The sequence below is a fragment of the Raphanus sativus genome, chromosome 7 (assembly GCF_000801105.2).
Source record: "Raphanus sativus cultivar WK10039 chromosome 7, ASM80110v3, whole genome shotgun sequence".
Lineage (NCBI taxonomy): Eukaryota > Viridiplantae > Streptophyta > Magnoliopsida > Brassicales > Brassicaceae > Raphanus > Raphanus sativus.
In genome coordinates, this window is record NC_079517.1 from 3,541,851 (window position 1) to 3,561,144 (window position 19,294).

Genomic DNA, 19,294 nt, shown 5'->3' on the forward strand with positions numbered 1-19,294 from the left:
GTCGTCACTCGCCACTCCTTTCTTCCACAAGCAAGGTTTTTTCATTTTTTTTTTCTGGAAAATGGCGGCCATGAGATACAAAGGAAGCGTTTTCATCACATTCATCTTCTTCTCTGTCGTCCTTCTTCAATGCCCACTTGCTCACTCTTCTTCTACATCATGTAAGTCGCTCTTAAGAGTCTTTCAAATCTTTTTATCGATCCCTTGCTTCTCAAACATGACGACTCCTGTTTCTTTCTTTTCTCTAGCGTTCTTTTGGTTAGCAGAAACAGAATATATGAACGCCATGAAAAAGGTAAATCTTTCTATACCTAATGATATCATTCTATCTTTTACCCAAAGATATGAGCTTTTTCTTTCTTCTAGCTAGCTTTGCATTTCATTTATTCATTTGTATTCAACTTGGGCATATGTTATTCGTTTTGTATTTTTTTTTTTCAATTTTGATGAATAAATATAATCATCAAATTAAAATTTGTGAAAACAGGAGCATGAGATTGATGTTGGATCAGCTAATGAAGCTGAAGAAAGAAAAGTTCCTACTGGATCCGACCCTCTCCATCATCACCACACTCCCTTTGCTTCTCCATAGATTAGTTGCTTTTACATTTTCTGTTTCTCATAAATCATATTAGTCTGTAACACGTTTTAATTCTAGATTTTGGTTTTGTTTTTCCGAATATTAATTTATTTTCTGTTATAAAATGATTATTTGTTAGTGTATAGCATCCAATTGAAGAACGTATCAAGGTTTTCATCATCTTCTTAGAAATTTTGTCGCCAAAATATTTGTGGAATTTTAGATAATATTTGTGGATGCTGAGAAACATAGTCTTTAAAAAAATGATAACTCGTTATTAGATTAATAATATTTTAGTTTATAACTCATTTTTATTTAAACAAACCATATTTTGTAATTTTTTTATATTTTGAAGCATCTACAAGCATTAATTAGTCTCTTATCCTCTTATTTATGAAGTAAATACAAGAAGATAAGGAATCTGTGGTAGGAATACCTATGGAAATCTTAAAATACTTTATCTAAGATCGTGGTCAATTTTTTTTTTTTAAAATTGCTTACCTAATATGTTGGTCAAAAATAGTCCTGATTATATATAGATCTAAATCTCCAAAATATTAAAACATTATCATGTATTTAAGTATGATATTTAGTAAGATGTTTGAATTATATTGTAGATTTTAATTGAATGTACAGTTGAAAATATCCAATATAATACTTTTTTTTGAATAACCTTTTAGAGTAATTTATTAAAAATCATTGAAATAATTTATTTTGACGTGACAAAAAATAATCTTTGAATTAGTTTATTTTGGCACGAGAACATAAATAAAACTAAAACCTTAATACATTATCTTGTGTTTAAATATTATACTTATAAAATGATTGAACTAAATTATAGATTTTAATTGAATGCACAACTAAAAAGAAATTCAATATTATACTTTTGAAGAACCGTTAGAAACCTGTTATAGTAGTCTCTAAAAAACCGTTGAAATAGTTTATTTTGGCGCGTTAAAAATAACCGTTAATTTAGTTTAGTATGACACGATAACATGAAATAAACCAAAACGTTAAAATATTATCTTGTATCTAAATATGGTACTTATAAAGAGGAAAGATTTTGATTGTGGATTCAAATGAATGTACAATTAAGAAAAAAAATCAGTGCTATATTTTTGAAAAACCGTTAAAACCCGTTAAAGTAATTTATAAAGAACCGTTGAAGTAGTTTATCATAGTGCGCTAAAAATAACCGTTAATTTAGTTTAGTTTGGCGCGAGAACCTAAAGATAAATCTTCTTCATTTGCTTGAATCAATTGCACAAGTTTTTTTTTTTGTTCTCTCACCAGTAGCTAGTGATCATCTGAACAACCAAAAGAGTTAACCACCATTTGTCCCAACATAATATTGCATCCTCAACCAAGTTGGTGAAAGCTTTTAGATTTAAACAAAGCCAAAACCGTAACGCCCAAATAGAGAAAAACAGACAAACAACACAAAACCGGGGCAAGAGAGGCACGTGACGAACACGCCCCAGGACTAATATAAATAAAGGTCCCCCCCCCCTCCTCCTTTCACTCTTAGTGATTCTCTTGCGGCGCGTGGGAGACGAGACGATACGGTGAAAGCTATGGCTAATCTTCCTCCTTCCTTCCCTTTCTCCATGGCTTCTTCTAGCAACGATCGCAACCTCTCTCCCGTGGAGCAGTTGGTGCTCGACATCTGTGACCCTGACCTCAGAGAGAATGCTATTCGCGAGCTGTCCAAGGTCTCCTTTATTATTATTGTTTTCTCTCTACGTAATCGAACTTGCTTTGCTTGTGGATTGTGAACTCTGATCGTTTTAGGTTTTTTTTTGGTTTTGTTTTTTCAAGATCGTCTTGGTTTGTTTTGGTCGGTGAATCTAGGACATGCTTTCAGATTTCTGTCGGATTATTACAATTAAACAAAGTTGCATGTTTTTGATGTTTTCTGAACCGATTACTTATGTGATAAGATAACATATGTGTCCTGTGTTTTTTTTGCTTGTTTTTGATGTTTGCTGAACTGATTACTTATGTAATAAGATAACATATGCGTCCTGTGGTTTTGCTTTGTCTTTCATTTTTTTTTTTTTTTTGAAAAATCAGAAAAGAGAGATCTTTCATGATTTGGCTCCGCTGTTGTGGAACTCTTTTGGTACCACTTGTGCTCTTCTTCAGGTAAATATTGTTCATCTTATCTTCAGTGGAAATGATTCATTGCTTGACGATGATGGCTTTCTTTGTATTGGTTAAGAGATCTAATCTTTTTCCTTATTTTTTGTTTCAGGAGATCACCTCAGTTTACCGTCTCCTGACTCCTCCAACCTTGACTGTTGCTCAGTCCAACAGGGTCTGCAATGCCCTTGCCCTTTTTCAGGTTTGTCTTTGTTTTTTTTTTGGTTGAATGAGAGACAAAAGCATTTATCTACTACTACGTATGTATGCAATTTGGAAGTCTCTAACCTTCCATTTTTTTTTTTTTGACATCCAGTGTGTTGCTGCTCATCCTGAAACGAAAATGCAGTTCCTTAGAGGTATTACAAAACTGGTTTTAATAGCCACTTTTGTTGGTCTCTTTTTTTTTTAATTGAACTTCTTGTGGTTTTTATAATATGCTTAAAGCTCAAGGCAAATTGCTTTTCCAAAAAATACAGCTCAGATGCCCATGTACCTGTATCCTTTCTTGAAGACGTCAAGCACGTTGACACCCTATGAGTACCTGCGTTTGACTAGCTTGGGTGTTATTGGTGCACTCGTCAAGGTAATATCTATAGCTATAAAACCTCTGTTTATTTAACTAAAGGCAGGAACGTTTCCTTCTCTAACACATCATAGAATCATTGAATTTTTTGTGATATTGGTGTTAGCAACATTGTTCATTTGTTTTTTGGTAGGCTGATGATAGAGAAGTGATCAGTTTCCTTCTCAAAACTGAAATCATCCCATTGTGCCTCCAGTCGATGGAAGATGGCAGCGAGTTGTCAAAGACTGTAAGTTTTTCTCTCTACTTTCAGATGCCTTCTTTTCTTATGGTTGATTGATTTGTTTTTTTTTTTGTCAGGTTGCTGTCTTCATTGTTCAGAAAATTTTGCTGGACGGTGATGGGCTTATTTACATGTGCGTCTGTGCGGATAGGTTCTATGCTTTGGGTCAAGTTTTGGATAATATGGTGACTTCACTTGCACAAGCACCTTCTCCTAGGCTTCTAAAGCACATCGTACGCTGTTATCTTCGCTTGACAGATAACAGAAGGTGCTATAAATTATATCCCTTTTACCTTCATTTCAAAACAAAATCTATATATATATATACACTCATGCTTACACTATACGGTTGTTTGTATCAAACTCAGGGCCTGCCTTGCACTCAGAAACTGCCTCCCGGATCTTCTTAGCAATGCCGCCTTCACCAGCTGTCTCTATGTAAGTATTATGTCTTAGCATATTAACCAATGCCAACCTGTTATCTTTGTCTCAATACTTTTGGTAGAGTTGTGACTTGACTGTTGTTAGCTAATCTGCTTACTTATTTTGAACAGGATGATCCAATTGCAACGCAGTGGCTGCAGCAACTGCACCACAACATCATGGTTATACCCCCTCCAGGGCTGTAGCATATGGTTGTTATCAGACCCCTGAGTTAATTATTCTTGGCAAAGAACTAATATTCATTGGACCAAAATTTAAGAGGGATGGGGGGTTCAGAATTTACAGATGAGAAATATAAACTCATAAACCAAATACTTTTTGAGTATTTTGGATAATATATATGTATTTGGATTTTTCAAACTGCCTTATAATGCTGCAATTATAATAATCATTTAAAGACTGAATCAAGCATTAAAGCCCAAGTTTTTTTTTTGAAACACAAAGTATTTTTAAAAGTGCAGATATAGTAGTAGATAAATAGGGGATGTCTATCTATAATAGACTGTCAGATCTTGCAGGTAGCCTCCTGAAGAGATTGAGAGGCACAGAGGGGAGCCTGTACCTGAACCTTGGATGCCTCAGCACATAGATCCCACAGAGCAGCGCCACAACCTGAAACGGTGTAACGTACAACACAATAGCAGCTACGAGACAGAAGAACACAAACAATGTGGTGGCCCTCGGGTCTCTCCAGCTCAGCAGGGATGAAAACCTCTCTCCCTGTGTAGCTAGATCGCCCACCACTGTCTGAACTCGCCCTCCTATGCTCCTGAGCCGGTCGTACCTCATCCGCACTATCTCAGGGGACCGGGAGGTAGGGAAAGTGTCGAACTCTTCGTCGAGCTCGTCAGGGTGGACAGCGTCTGCGTGGGACAGACGCGTGTCCATGTGCGGCGGGTGCCTCGGTCTCCACCGGAAGTTCCATACCCCGATCAAGAAGAGGTACAAGAATACCGTCGGTAGGATGAGCTCAGGGTAGAGAACCAAGATGATGAAGAGAACATGGATCAGAACCGTGGTTATCGGGTTCCTCCAGTTGCATATCTGCTCAAACCATTTCCCCACAGCTATGAGACCGCTCAGAACGTTCATGATCCTGAAGAAGTTCGCTTTGCTCCTCCTCATGCTCCACATATGCGAGTCAACATCCAGCATGTACTCCACGATCTCTTTGCGAAGCGGCGGCTCTGCTCGGTTCAGCCTCGCGGAGACGATGTTCATCGCCTGGTGTCTCAAACTGTCCAGCTGAAGAACCGATAAAGGATGGATGTAATGCATCTTGGGGAGCAGCGGCTGAGAGTACATGTGAAGCATGTTGATAACAGACAAGCAAGTGAACCTCACTGCCAACTGTATCTCCCCTGTTTTCTTGATCCCCGAAGGGTGAAAGACGAGGAGCGGATACGAATGCGTGTAGATACGGTCGGCCTCGAGCGTCGAGAGACGGATCCTCACTTTCCCTATCCTCATATCTTTCCCGCTTCCCCCCGGCACGTGTCCGTTGTCGAACGCTCCGAACGTTATGACGGTGCACGTGTCGAACACTTCCCACGTGTACTGCTCGTTCCACTTTGGCGCGAAACTGTCGACGATCGTCCTCGTTCTGATCCATTTCTGACCGTACTTAGCCACACAGTACGCGTCCGTCGTCCCTTTACCGTCTTTCGCCTTCATCGGCATCAATCCGTGAGCGCTGATGATCCCTACCTCGAGCAGGCCTATGCTCGGTTTCCACAGCTGTTTAGCCGTTGGTCTTAGGTCGCTGCTGTAGTGAGTCGATTCATCAAGAACATGGTATCCTCCTTCTAGGAAGATCCTCAGATGGATCCTGCTCGCGAATTTTATTTCTTTCTTCTCTCCGTCCACCATGATATGTTTCTCCAGGTTGAACCACCTCGAGTTGAGCGGCCTGTGGTCTAGCCTCCTCTGAACATGCTGCAAAGGGACCGCGCAACGGCCTAACGTCTCATCTTTGTTCGGTGCAACCCTATCTTCAACAGCAAGTATCAACGGCTCCTCGAAAGGCTCAGCAACAACGAACATCAGATCTTCGTTCCACATCGGATTCAACGTTTTCGTCTGAGAGATCCTAGTCCTCAGCGTCTGGTTCCCGATCATCGCCTTCACGTAGACCTCAGGGAACTTGGTTTTATCGTAAGGTATCAAATCTTGCGCCTCGATGACGTTGACTCTCACGTACCAAAGCTTCGGCGAGAGATAAACTTTGGACCTGATGTTAGCCACGCCTTCGGGTCCAACCGTGGCTGCATCCGAGTGCCAAGCATCGCAAAACGCTTCGTCGGCTTGCGTCCCCATCCAAACAGCTAACATAAGCTCTCCTTTGACCTTACGTCCGTGCCTATCCTCCAGCCGGTACCACTGAGGAGCCAACGGACTGTCAGGCGGAACTCGCTTCGGTATCTCGTTGAGATCGAACATGATCCGACCGATGAAATCATCCACCACGAAGTCTTTGTCTTTCACAACGACCTCTAGGATCGATGCTTGGATCCTCTCTTTTGAGAAAGCGAAGACTTGCTTCCACTCCGGATTCGACTTCTTCTCGAAATGTTTGGTCATGCCTTTGTAGTTCCCTAGCTTCACTTCCACGAAAGGATCGCAGCTACCGGTCACGTCTTTCCCCGGTAGCTCTTTGGCTTTCACGACCTGGACGTAGAGGTAGTGCATCTGCTCGACCAAGTCATAAGTGCATGAGAGTTTGTCACCTGTCAAAGCTCCTGCACCGATCTTTGGTGAAGTCTCCTTCAGTGCAAAATCTATGTTTTGCCCTGGTTTCTGCATTTGTCTGAATCTTCTTGAACCTTCGTTTCTTTTTGAGATCCTAGTACTTTGTAATAACAAGCAGTTTCAGGGGAAGCTGCTTCGTTCTGTTATCTTTAAGACAAACTTCTGGTAAAAAAAAAACAAAAAAACACAACACAGGAAGAATGAATCAGAGAGATTTTAACAGTTTACCTACAATGGCTAAGTTGAGATCTATACTCTTCCGAGAAAAAAAAAATATTTATGGAGAAAATAAAAAATGGAGAAATAGTAATTTTTTATATATTTAAAAATGTTATTTAGGGACTCTTGTTGAAGTAATCTCACCAAACAAGCAGCTACCAACACCAAAAATGTTGACAAACATTTCCCTGTAAATAAAATATTCCTAGACAAATGTGTTCAACTTTTTCTTTTTGTCTTAGTTTTCTCCAAATCTGATCTAAACAAAGAATAAAAACTAGAAAGCAAAAATACCTATTACTTCAAAAAAAAATACCTATTACTTTTTCAAAACAGAAGAGTAAACATGAAGATCCATTATGTAACCCAAAAAAAAGAAACTAATCTTTGAGGTACAGCTAAACCCCACAAGAAATGTTTTGTTTACATGTCTTTTACTCGTCACTATCGCTGTTACTTGAGCAACTTATCAAAACAAACACATAAATATAAAATAGACATATAAAAATTATTTACAAAAAAAAAAGATCAAGACGTGGTCAGGTAATGTACCTCAAGGGATCTAATGAAGAGTAGAAATCTTATATTTAGTGAAACCTTTTTTTTCTTTTGGAACGGAAAGTTTCAAAGAAAAGGAAAGATGTTGAAAACGAGATGGCAAAGCAGAGAGAGTGATAGTGAGCTTTCCTAGAGAGGTGGTGAATGAAGAAGAGAGTGTACAGTGGGAAATAGAATATATCGGGACATGTGGGTGCTAAGATCTGCTGCTTTTTAGTGGACCTACTCTATATACTCTTTTGACCTCTTCTTTCACCTTTTCAATTTTCTTAATTTTCTAAGTTTTTGTTTTTTCACTTCATTAGTTTATTTCTTATTAATGCATTTAATTTTGAGTGTTATATGAAATCAATGTTCGTCTAACTTGTTTGTTTTCTTGTCCTACGGCTTGTTTCGCTGCACGGAAATATGCTTTCTGTCTACGAACATTATTTTTGAATTCAACGTTTTACTTTTACAGAGTTTCAAACATTTTATTTCTCTAATTTATTTAGTACTATCAAAAACTGCTCAAATAGTACCAATTGATTATTAGTATTTGGATTTTCTTTTATTTTCACAAAATTTACATCACAGATTTTTCTTCAAAAGAAAATCTACGTCACAGATTCATTTAACTTTTGGATGGTGGAAGGCCCACAGAACGGATCAATCCACTGCAGCCTAGGCTGGCTCTATTATTATTTTATTATTTTAATTTTTTTGGCACAATTGTTTCACATTCAAGAACAATAAACTTATAAACTAAAGATGTGAAATGAAATAATTTTTCACTAAATTTTATAAAACCCTTGTCTATATCTACTATAACGTGCAACACGCATGTGTAGATTATAGTTGCATAACATAAACCACCTAGGATGCTAATCATCTAAACACAACCCTTCTAGGTATTTCCATAAGACTTTTTTTCCTTATTTTCTTTATCTCATTGTACTTTGAGGAGTTGTTTAAGTGTTTCTTTCTTCAATTCTGTACAATGAAGTACACATTGTAACTTTCATCTCTTAAGCTGAACAATGGTGAGAACACAAAGTTCCTCTCTGTACCGCTCATCACGAAACTCATCGGATTGTATTGACTCATTCCTTTCCTTAACCTAAAGCTTGCTGCCTGTTTAAACTTCTCATCAGTGGCATCTGAACCACATTTAATCTGCAGTTTCATTCCTGGCTTTAGGTTTGATCGCTGCACACAGAACAACCCTTTTTGCTCTCTAGGCTTGAAAGAAATTCTCCCTGGCTTCCCATCAACTCCAGCTACTAACCGGAACCTCGAGGCTTCTTGGTCAGTAAAAAGAAGCTTGAACCGCAAGGAAGCTATCAGTTGCTTGCGTCACAAGCATGCCAGGGAAATCAAACGGTTCGATCATGACTTTACTTCCAATTAGCTCCTCTGGACCCGATATCCTCCCTTTAGAATCAGCGGTCACGAGCCTGAAAGTTGCCTCAGCAGCTTCTTGTGTCCCTGGCCCGGGTGATACTTCCATCTTGATGGTTTGGTTGCTATTTGACAACACGTAAGATACGTTTCCAGATTGTTGCGTATATAACTAAAATAAAAAAAAATAAACTAAAATAAAAACGCAAGGAATAATGCTATATATGATACTTTAAATAATATGTGTTTCATGGTTTTGTAAAAACTTGACCACTATGTATTAATGTATACCTTTTTTTTTGGACAACCGACCACTCTGTATACATACGACAATACCATATGTTGTTTTGGTCGTGTATTAACTAATTGGAAATGTTTCTATCACGTGCACTCCTCTCCCAAGAGGCCAAGAGACGACCCATTCACCACCAAACTACTTTTTAGTTGTTCCTTCTTACATAAGTAAAACTACCTAATTGGGTAACGCCAAGCGACCCAATATTCGTTATTTGAAAGCCTTTGACCACAATAAAAGCCAGGATTTAGTTTAGATCTAAAATGAATTCCCGTGGTAAAATAGTTGTCCTCGGTAAAAGCCTTTTAGCAGGGTTTGAAATCAACATATGAGTGAGGGTTTGAATCAACATTGTGTTTCTGTTTCGTCATATACATATGATAAGCCCATCTCATCAGTCAATAGTGAGGCCGTGAGGGTTCGAGAATCAACGCATATGTAGTAGGAAGAAGAATAATAACAAAAACACAAAATCGAAATACATATATATAGCTTTGCCTCTAACAAAAGGCTAGTTACACTTACAACATGATCATAATGCATTTAACGTAACATATCCAAAATAAAACTTCTTTTGATTACCCCCAAATCACATCTTAATGATTTGATTAATTATTTCCGACACTTCCCAAGAGGCTTCCCACAGAGACAGCTATTATAAGTAAACGATGTCGCTTCCAGATGATCGAAAGGAGATCCTGTCGGAATCTTCCCACAGAGATGGTTATGGCTCACGTCGAGGTGGCCTATAAACGACGCCGTCGTGATACTCCCCGGAATCGGTCCCTGTAGACGGTTATTCGAAAGATCCAGCACCGTGAAGTACGACCTCGGACCAAACGTGTTCGGTATCTTTCCCGCGAGAAGATTCCCGCTCAAATTCAAATCCGCGATGGACGAAGTCATCAGCGTCCCCGGAATCGCGCCGGAGATTAAGTTTCCGCCGAGATTAAGCGTCGCGAGCACCGCCATTTTCCCCAAAGAAGCCGGGATCGGACCGGTGATTCGGTTCATCCCAAGCTCGAGATCCGCGAGACGGTAGATCCGGGTCAAAGATTCGGGTATTTGACCCGAGAGTTTGTTACCGGTTAAGAGCAGGCGGCTCAGCATCTTTAACCGGCCGATGTCTCCCGGTATGACTCCGGAGAGATTGTTGTTCACGAGATCCAGATGCGCCAACATCGTCAGCCTCGTGATCGACGGAGGAATCCCGCCGGATATTTTATTATCCGCGAGATTCAACACTCTCAGCTTCGCCAGCTTCCCGATACTCGCCGGAATCACGCCGGAGATTTTGTTCCCGACGAGATCTAAATGTCTCAACGCGAGAAGATTCGTGACGCAGCTCGGGATCACGCCGGAGATTCCATCCCAGTCGGAGATGATAACGCCGGAGAGGTGAGTGAGTTTACACAGCGCCGGCGAGATGGTGCCGGTCATGAACCCCTTCCGTTTCGCCCGCTGGAAAATCGGCTCCTCCGATATTGCGCGGAGGGTGATGCTGGAGACTCGGCCGCTTTTGGGGTCGCAGCTCACGCCGTACCATCCTTTGCAGCAGTCTTGACCTTTCCACGTCTTGAACACGCCAATGTAAGGCTCGTTGAGCTTTGATCGGAACTCGAGAAGCGCCGCCCGATCGGAGGGTAGACAAGCTTGGACCACCGTGGCGCCATCGGCGAGGAGTAATACCACGACGACGCTGATCAGTACAGTCACTAACGCCTTCTTAACATCCACCATCGCTGCCGTTTACAATAGTGAATGTTTTTATTTAATATATATCTCCAAGAATCTTGGTGTGATGTGTTTACGAGCTTACATAGGTTTTTTTTTGACATGGAAACGACTTAACGACTATGGTGTTGTATTTATAGTCATACAGTCTTCAGATAGACGACGAAATATTACTTTTGCTTGCTTCGTTGAACCTTCTCATGTATGCCACCTCACATCTTTTTGCATGCTTTCTAATCTATATGTTTCATAGAGAGTATCACTTTGATTTTTTTTATACAAATTAAGAAACTAACAAAAGGTCATTTTACCCATTATTAGTACATTAACGAAAATTCTCTCTTCAATTAATATATTAGATTACTGAGATTAAATTTGGAATATTTTTTACAAATTGACATTAAAAATGTATAGTGACACTTTTGTGAAATAAAATTAAAATAGATAAAATGAATCGTTTTAAGAAATGGATGGAGTATATACTAATACCATAGTTTTTTTTACTAAGAGCATAGTTATGTTCTTGTTTCTGTCACCTGGCTGTACTAAATTATCAAAAATATTTCCAAGATATAGATTGGATATATAATTACTAATAACATGGTTTGTTGTGTGAATCCCGGTATAGTTTGAGTTAGTTTTCTCAAAATTCATCGTCGGCCCTAAAAAAGGAGAGGCTTAGAGACAGCTAGAGTAAACGTGATATAGAGATTTGGCAATTGTTTAATGGTGATTAGAAGAAAGTGAGATCAGTCAAAAGAGCGACGACATTAATGGATTAACCTTATTCGAAACATAACTCATGTGCACGCATGTGCTTGAGTTCTTCTTCTTCATCACCCTCCTCTTCATTTCCATTTACTTATACGTACAGCTGACAGTAACATTCTATATATACTTCTAAGATCAAATGTAAAAGGAAAAAGAAAGATCAAAGCTCGACGCATGTAAATACTCTTCTCTAGTCATGCTCCCATCATCTGATTGTAAAATCAAAATTTCGCTAGCTCGAAGATGTTTTATATGTTACCGTTAGGCAATATTCAGGCAAAACAAATCTCCGGCGCTTGTTAAGACGCGCGGGCACCTAGTTATTCCGTTTACAATATATTACAGTTACGTTAACTATACAATATTAATTCGAAAACAATATTGCCCCTCTAGACGCCTCATCTACGAGTAGACGTTCGTTCGCCGTCTAATGCACTTAGAACCTTTTAAAATGATTCATAGTTCGATCGATTGAAATATACTAGCATGGCTTATACTAACAATCATTATTCAAGTATATGAAATGATCTAAAAATCATTACTTTTTGCCGGTTATAATGTACTTTCATGTGAAGCTGAGAAATTTGTGGGGAAACATAGATAAATTAGTACTCAAAAATGAAGGTAGTATGCAGGGGAGGCAACAACAGATGACTTTGTATACTTTGCATAGCACGTTTCCAAACAACTCTGTTTATTGATTGGGAAATTGTATGTCTATGATAATAATTATTACTTTTTAGCTGTTAGATGTTCAGCAGACAAATCTAATCAAGAAAAAAATGGAAACAAAAACAAATTTTTTATTTCAATTAACAGAAAGGTACATTCAAACGAGAATATTAATCCCTAAATCTTAAATAATATATATCATGATTTCAAATTTTTTCACCTCGAATCCTTTTATCAAGCTGGATGTCTTTAGGCATGATGGTCACTCGTTTGACATGTATGGCACACAAATTGATATCCCGAAAAGAAAAATAAACGAAATAAACTTCAGCAGTTTCCTGGAGAGCATCAACAGCGCTGCTCTGCAAACTTTGAGATATTGTTTCACCAGTCTTTAGAATGGAAGTTTCCTGATTAGTGTTTTCGTGCTCTTTTGATAATTTCTTATCTCTCTTTGCGGAAAGCATGTGATGAGAGCTGGAAGGAGTGTTTGTACACTCTTTTGATCGACGACAAACAACAACGGTTATGTATAATAGAGCAACAGTGGTTACGATGAGACCAGACTTTTTCATCTCTTTTTGTCTTATAACCAAAGCCAAATTCGAAAGTATCTAACAAGAAATTTTTTGTAAATGTTGAAACTCACAATCCCAAATTCAGATTCTAAGAAGAGAATGAAAGGATTCAAAGCCCTATTAACAGTTAGACATAGTTGGATATCATTGAAAGATAGCAGATCTTTATAAAGGGTAATAAAGCCAAACACTTTCGAAGGGTTAAGCAATGTGATACAAAACATAAAAACATAAATCTCTTAGACATTATTTTGAGAAATGTTTTTTTATTTTTTTCTGTTTATGTGTAATCTCTACAATCATTTTTACTAAATAAAAGACATAACATACTGACAATTATGACATGCCTTATGGATAACTATGACATAGACTTATAATGTTGATTTATATTTTTGCTAAACTTTTTAGATTAGGGTAATAATGTATATCATCATTAAAGTAAATATATTTAAATATAATAATAAATAATATGATGATAAAATATAACATTTTAAATATTTGAATTACTATTAATTATTTTTTATAATCAGATAATTTTTATTACTTAAAAATTCTTCAAAATTTCATGCAATTTAAAAAAATATATAACTTTTTATCCTAGTACCAATAGTTTCCTTTTTGATTTTAGAAATACTATTCACTTTTACTTTTTGATAATTATACAATTTTCTATCAAATTTTTATACAAATTGATTTAATATACATGATTATTAATTATCTACAAAAGTAATAGTAAAATTTGATAAAATTAATTTAGAGTATAAAAATATGAAAATATTTAGACACATTTATTTATGCTACATACACGTAAATTCTGAAAATTTCCATCATTAGCATAAATTTTACATATTTATACACATTAATTTATGCTACTTACAAGCTGATTTTTTCTATCAAGTTATACATGATGTAAAAAATTATTTTTATGCAAGTTGATTTAATATATTTTAACCAAAAAATAGATAAAATTTTATTTAAGAATATAGTTTTAATATATACATTATTATTATTAAATACGAATTTAAAATATATTTTTAAAATTTTTATGTATTATTAAATCAAACTCAATATTAAAACATTGGTGAGAAAAATAATAAAATCTACAATATTAACAAAATTTAAAATAGAAATTAAATTTAAAGTTGTTATTACAACACATAGTGCAAGAAAACATCTAGTGTATTAAGCAAAAAAAAAATCTAGTGTAATATAATCACGTGAAAGAAAAACAAATAGGGAATTGTCGATAAAAAAGTTCACGAAGGTAGTGGTGGTGGAGAATGGGTAATGAAGGAGAGAGGTAATAATGGAAGAAAATCCAAGATAATTTAACTAGTTTGCATATGTTAGTTTTTTTTACTAATATGTTAGTTATGCTACTAACTTAAATGAAAAACTAAAATTCTTAAACTTTTAATGAATTATTCAAAATTATTTTAACTGTCCATGTCAAAGAACATAGAGCACCATCAATTAGAAACATGTTGAGTTTCCTTTTTTAGAAACATGTTGAGTTTCTAAAAAAAATACTAGTATTTTAATAAAATATTTATTTTACTTTTTTAATTCAAGTGAATTTACATATTAATGACATATCGAATTTTAGATTCTAACAATATATTAAAATTTCTGATATGAAAACTATTCACTTGTTTCTTTCTTACTTTTTTCTAATCATTTTTTTTTATTTAAACAATGCTATACTAAGGCGAAACCTACTAAGAGCATCCTTAATGGGATAAGTGGAAAGATATAGCTTAGATGTGAAAAATTAATAAAATAGTGTAAGAGATAAATTTTAGTAATATTTAACAGTGGAATAAGTGGAAGAACCTAGCCAAAATACTTCTTGTCTAATACCTTAGATATACATCTTTCATCACTTTTTCAATTTTTTCTTTTTATTATAATGCTCTAAAATTCATTCAACTATGCTGATAAAGATGCTCTAATAATGTCGCTCTTGGATGGATGGATACAAACAAAACTAACACAGTAATTATTGAATAATCGAAATACAGCTGGATACATAAGTAACTCGAATAAGATGACACGTGAGTCATTTTTTGGTACTACTCGGTTAATAATGTATGAGCATTGAATTATTATTCATGGTTGTTTGTGGCATCTCTGTTTTCAAGGGAGATTCGATTTGTACAGTTACATTCCTGAAGATGCAAAAGAGTAAACTCGCCCTGCAACGTCAAATTGATGACAGGTTTCGTATATATAACTAAAATAAAAACGAACGGAATACTAAATGATAGTAGATCTAACACAATAGCGTTAAATGGGTCTAAATCTAAATAAATAGACGAAAGAAGGATATACACTGAGAGAGTTGTGTTGGTTGTCCAAAAAAAAAAGAGTTGTGTAGTTATGGAGAGAGATAGCTGGTTAGTTAGAAGTACTTGTCATTTGTCAGTGTTGAGAAAATTCTTTTGAACACTTGGACAAATTGTTATATTCATCTCGGCTATATTTGCTGCCGTCGATTATCGTATCAAATTTAACTAAATAAGTAATTATCTTTGTAGGGAAAGCCATTGGTTCTTAAAAGTTAAGGTAATCTCATGAATATTATGATATGACCTTTACTAGTTTGTTTCTTCATGGAAGAGGCATCATTTACACGTCAAAGTTAACAACCAAAGATCTCTATTTCGAGTATAGTGCAAACTGTAAAGGATACACGACTTATATTTTCTTCCCACTTCTACACTTCATATCTACTACCTATATATACAGTGGCGGATCTAAAAAAAATTTTAGTCGGGGCACAATATTAGAAATGTAATATATAATTTGAATATTAAATTTTAAATATAATGATATATATATATATATATAAGTCCAATTTTATTTTGAAGTATTATATTATATTTTTGTCAATCATCTTGTCCATAAGAAAATACTTAGATTATTTATAAAAAATTATAATACACACTAGTATAAAACTTAAATAAAGTTGTGAAATAGAACTTTTTCTCAAACAAAAAAAGAAAAGAAATAGAACCCTCACTCCACGATTAACCAAACACAATGAATACCACTGACCTAGTTGACTAATTTACCTTATCTACACAAAGAATTTTATATAATCAGCCATCAACGTGGGTCCGCCCCTATATATACATTAAGAAAATTACCCCAATAATTATAGAGTTGTTGGAAATAAGCATAATTATACTGTTTTAAATATTTATTTACAAAAAGTTGTTATAAACGTTCTATTCGCCTAATAATAGACTGTGAACTTCTCAAATAACATGTATGCCATTTTAACAAGTTTGAAACATTTCACAAATAGGGCCGGCTCAATATATTTGTGGGTCTTTAGACAAAAAAAAAATTGGATCTTCAAAACTGAGATTTTATTAAATTTATCACTCAAATTCTATTAAAATGTGTATATCTACCATTTATTCTTACAAAAAAAATATATTTTATTTTATATAAAATATGTATGTAGACAAGAAAAATCGGGACCCCAGATTATTAAAAGACGGAACACCGGATTGGCCCTAGACGGCTGCGAAATTTAAAACAAGTATTGGTTTAGATGAACCAAACGAAAAAACTTACAATCTATTTTAACCTAGTACTAACCATAATTAGTTTAATAAGATGCTTCATAGCATAGTTTGCATCTCATACTTGTTATGAGGTTCTCTATTGTGTGTTCGGTATAAAGTAACCATAAAACATCAAATACGTCATACGTGTTGACCCAGTAACTTTTGGGCAATTCTTTCCCGCACAGTACTCGGTAACTCACACGTTCAATTTGTGTCATATCTTGTTGTTCTTTCTATAAAGATTTTCATGTCTACTTAATAACTGTGATGATCTTTTATCGGACAAGAGATTATCACATATAGTACTATAGAACATATATCATAAAGGAATGTTATGATGTGTGTCAATATGTTACGAGATGAATGTTGTATAACATGAGACTGATCAGCGATGGTGTTTTGTGTTGTATAACACTGAGCGAGTTAGTGTATTTCGTTTGTAAGAACTTGACCACTATGTATAATGTATTAATCCGACAATTCTATTTGTTTTGGTCGTGTTGGAAATGTCTGTATCGCGTGCACCATTCTCCTAGTCGCGACCCATGCACCACCGACATTGGGCTCAAGGCCCACTGAAGTACTTTTGTATTTTTCTTTTATGAGTGGGACTACTTAATTGGACCGCGCCTATCGATAGGAAATTCATTATTTGAAGCCCATTATTTAACGACAGTAAAAAACCAGCCCATTAGCAGGACTTATACAGTTTACGTGTATATATAGCATTGCCTCTTTCGAATGGGGCGCGGGCTACAACTTACAACATGATAATAATGTATCAATGTAAATAGTACTCCATATCACTTCTCAATGATTTGATTAATTAACTGCGAGACAGTTCCTAAGAGGCTTTCCACAGAGGCATCTATTGTAAGCAAACGACGTCGCCTCAAGATGACTGAAATGAGATCCCGTCGGAATCTTCCCACACAGTTGGTTACGACTCACGTCGATGTGTCCTATAAACGACGCCGTCATGATACTCGCCGGGATCGCTCCCTGCAGACTGTTATTCGAAAGATCCAGCACCGTGAAGTACGACCTCGGTCCAAACGTATTCGGTATCTTTCCCGCGAGACGGTTCCCGCTCAAATTCAAATTCGATATCGACGAAGTCATCAAACTCCCCGGGATCGCGCCGGAGATCAAGTTCCCGTGGAGATCGAGCGTCGCGAGCACCGACATTTTCCCCAGCGAAGCCGGGATCGCGCCGGTGATCCGGTTCCTCCCGAGCTCGAGATCCGCGAGTCGGTAGATCCGGGTCAAAGATTCGGGTATCTTACCGGATATTCTGTTACCGGTTAAGAGCACACGGCTCAGCATCTTTAACCGGCCGATGTCTCCCGGTATGACGCCGGAGATAACGTTGTTCCTCAGATCAATATGCGATAGCCTCGTCAGCCTCGTGATCGACGGAGGAATCGCATCGGAGATTTTATTATCGGCGAGATTCAACACGCTCAGCTTCACCAGCTTCCCGATATTCGCCGGAATCACGCCGGAGATTTTGTTCCCGACGAGATCTAAATGTCTCATGGCGAGAAGATTCGTTATGCAGCTCGGAATCACGCCGGAGATTCCTTCCCAGTCGGTGATGGTGATGCCGGAGAGGTGAGCGAGTTTGCATATCGCCGGCGAGATGGTGCCGGTCATGAATCCCTTCCGTTTCGCCCGCTGGAAAATCGGCTCCTCCGACACTCCGCGGAGGGTGATGCCGGAGACGCGGCGGCTTTTGGGGTCGCAGCTCACGCCGTACCAGCCGTTGCAGCAGTCTTGGCCTTTCCACGTTTTGAACACGCCGATGTAAGGCTCGTTGAGCTTTGATCGGAACTCGAGAAGCGCCGCTCGCTCAGAGGGGATACAAGCTTGGACCACCGTGGCACCACCGGCGAGGAGTAATACGACGACGCTGTTTAATACAATCACTAACGCATTCGTAGCGTCCACCATGGCTCCCGTTTACAAGACTGATCACTATAATAAAAGTATATAAACTCCAAGAATCTTGGTGTGATGTGTTTATGTGCTTTACATAGGTTTTGACATGGTAACGACTTAACTACTATGGTGTTGTATTTATAGCAACACGACGAAACAATACTTTTTGTTAGTGCATATTGCTTCGTTGAACCTTCTAGTTTACATTAAATTTTAATAATACACTATGATCATAGTATGATCAGTTTTATTTAATTGTCAATATAACTAAATGATACTAATAACATGGTTATGTTCTTGGTTCTGTTGCCTGGCGCTGTACTAATAGTTCCAAGATATAGATTGGATATATTAATAATAAGTACTAATCACATGTTCTTGTAGTAAATCACGGTATAGTTTGAGCCAGCAGGTTTATCAAAATTCATGGTCGGCCCTGAAAAAAGGAGAGTAAACGTGATACAGAGATTTGGCAGTTGTGTTAATGGTGATTCAGAAGGAAGTGAGATAAGTCAGAAGAGCGACATTAATGGAATTGACGTTATTGTAAATTTAACTCATGTGCACGCATGTGCCTGAGTTCTTCTTCATTTCAATTTTCGCATGTCTATTGATAATAGAAATCCAAGTAAATGTCTGTAACTTTTATCATAATAATATTTCTTCTCATCTTAAAAATTACATTACTTTATTAAATCAAATATCTATTTAAAACCTAAAACGTATTGAGGCAAAACTGTTTTAGGGTTTGTATATAGATTATGTGAATGCATAAATTTATAATCTTAAATCTGTTTTTATATCAGCCTAAAAACGATTCCTTTTTCTCTTTAACAAAACATACT

At 36.8% G+C, this 19,294-nt stretch overlaps 5 protein-coding genes across 5 annotated transcripts; 2 read left to right on the top strand and 3 right to left on the bottom strand.

The window, feature by feature from the left end:
- The first annotated feature begins 16 nt into the window (after nt 1–16).
- On the top strand, nt 17–723 carry LOC108816739 (CLAVATA3/ESR (CLE)-related protein 40-like). The gene is made up of 3 exons (XM_018589306.2): nt 17–161; nt 249–295; nt 488–723. Exons 1-3 carry the CDS (start codon nt 62–64, stop codon nt 590–592), a joined length of 252 nt encoding a protein of 83 aa, XP_018444808.1. The 5' UTR covers nt 17–61; the 3' UTR covers nt 593–723.
- Nucleotides 724–1,996: 1,273 nt separating this feature from the next.
- Nucleotides 1,997–4,348, top strand: LOC108817338 (uncharacterized). Its single transcript, XM_018589997.2, has 9 exons — nt 1,997–2,292; nt 2,654–2,725; nt 2,835–2,924; nt 3,039–3,081; nt 3,202–3,308; nt 3,442–3,537; nt 3,609–3,799; nt 3,900–3,969; nt 4,086–4,348. The coding sequence occupies exons 1-9, from the start codon at nt 2,155–2,157 to the stop codon at nt 4,158–4,160; spliced, it is 882 nt and encodes a 293-aa protein (XP_018445499.1). The 5' UTR covers nt 1,997–2,154; the 3' UTR covers nt 4,161–4,348.
- On the bottom strand, nt 4,347–7,654 carry LOC108817334 (multiple C2 domain and transmembrane region protein 5). The gene is made up of 2 exons (XM_018589993.2): nt 7,495–7,654; nt 4,347–6,885 (listed from the first exon to the last, which is right to left on the bottom strand). Exon 2 carries the CDS (start codon nt 6,775–6,777, stop codon nt 4,468–4,470), a length of 2,310 nt encoding a protein of 769 aa, XP_018445495.1. The 5' UTR covers nt 6,778–6,885; nt 7,495–7,654; the 3' UTR covers nt 4,347–4,467.
- Nucleotides 7,655–9,614: 1,960 nt separating this feature from the next.
- LOC108817337 (DNA damage-repair/toleration protein DRT100-like) lies at nt 9,615–11,015 on the bottom strand. Its single transcript, XM_018589996.2, has one exon. The coding sequence runs from the start codon at nt 10,913–10,915 to the stop codon at nt 9,788–9,790; it is 1,128 nt and encodes a 375-aa protein (XP_018445498.1). The 5' UTR covers nt 10,916–11,015; the 3' UTR covers nt 9,615–9,787.
- A 6,120-nt stretch (nt 11,016–17,135) lies between these two features.
- LOC108815168 (DNA damage-repair/toleration protein DRT100-like) lies at nt 17,136–18,681 on the bottom strand. Its single transcript, XM_018587818.2, has one exon. The coding sequence runs from the start codon at nt 18,459–18,461 to the stop codon at nt 17,331–17,333; it is 1,131 nt and encodes a 376-aa protein (XP_018443320.1). The 5' UTR covers nt 18,462–18,681; the 3' UTR covers nt 17,136–17,330.
- Between the last annotated feature and the right edge of the window lie 613 nt (nt 18,682–19,294).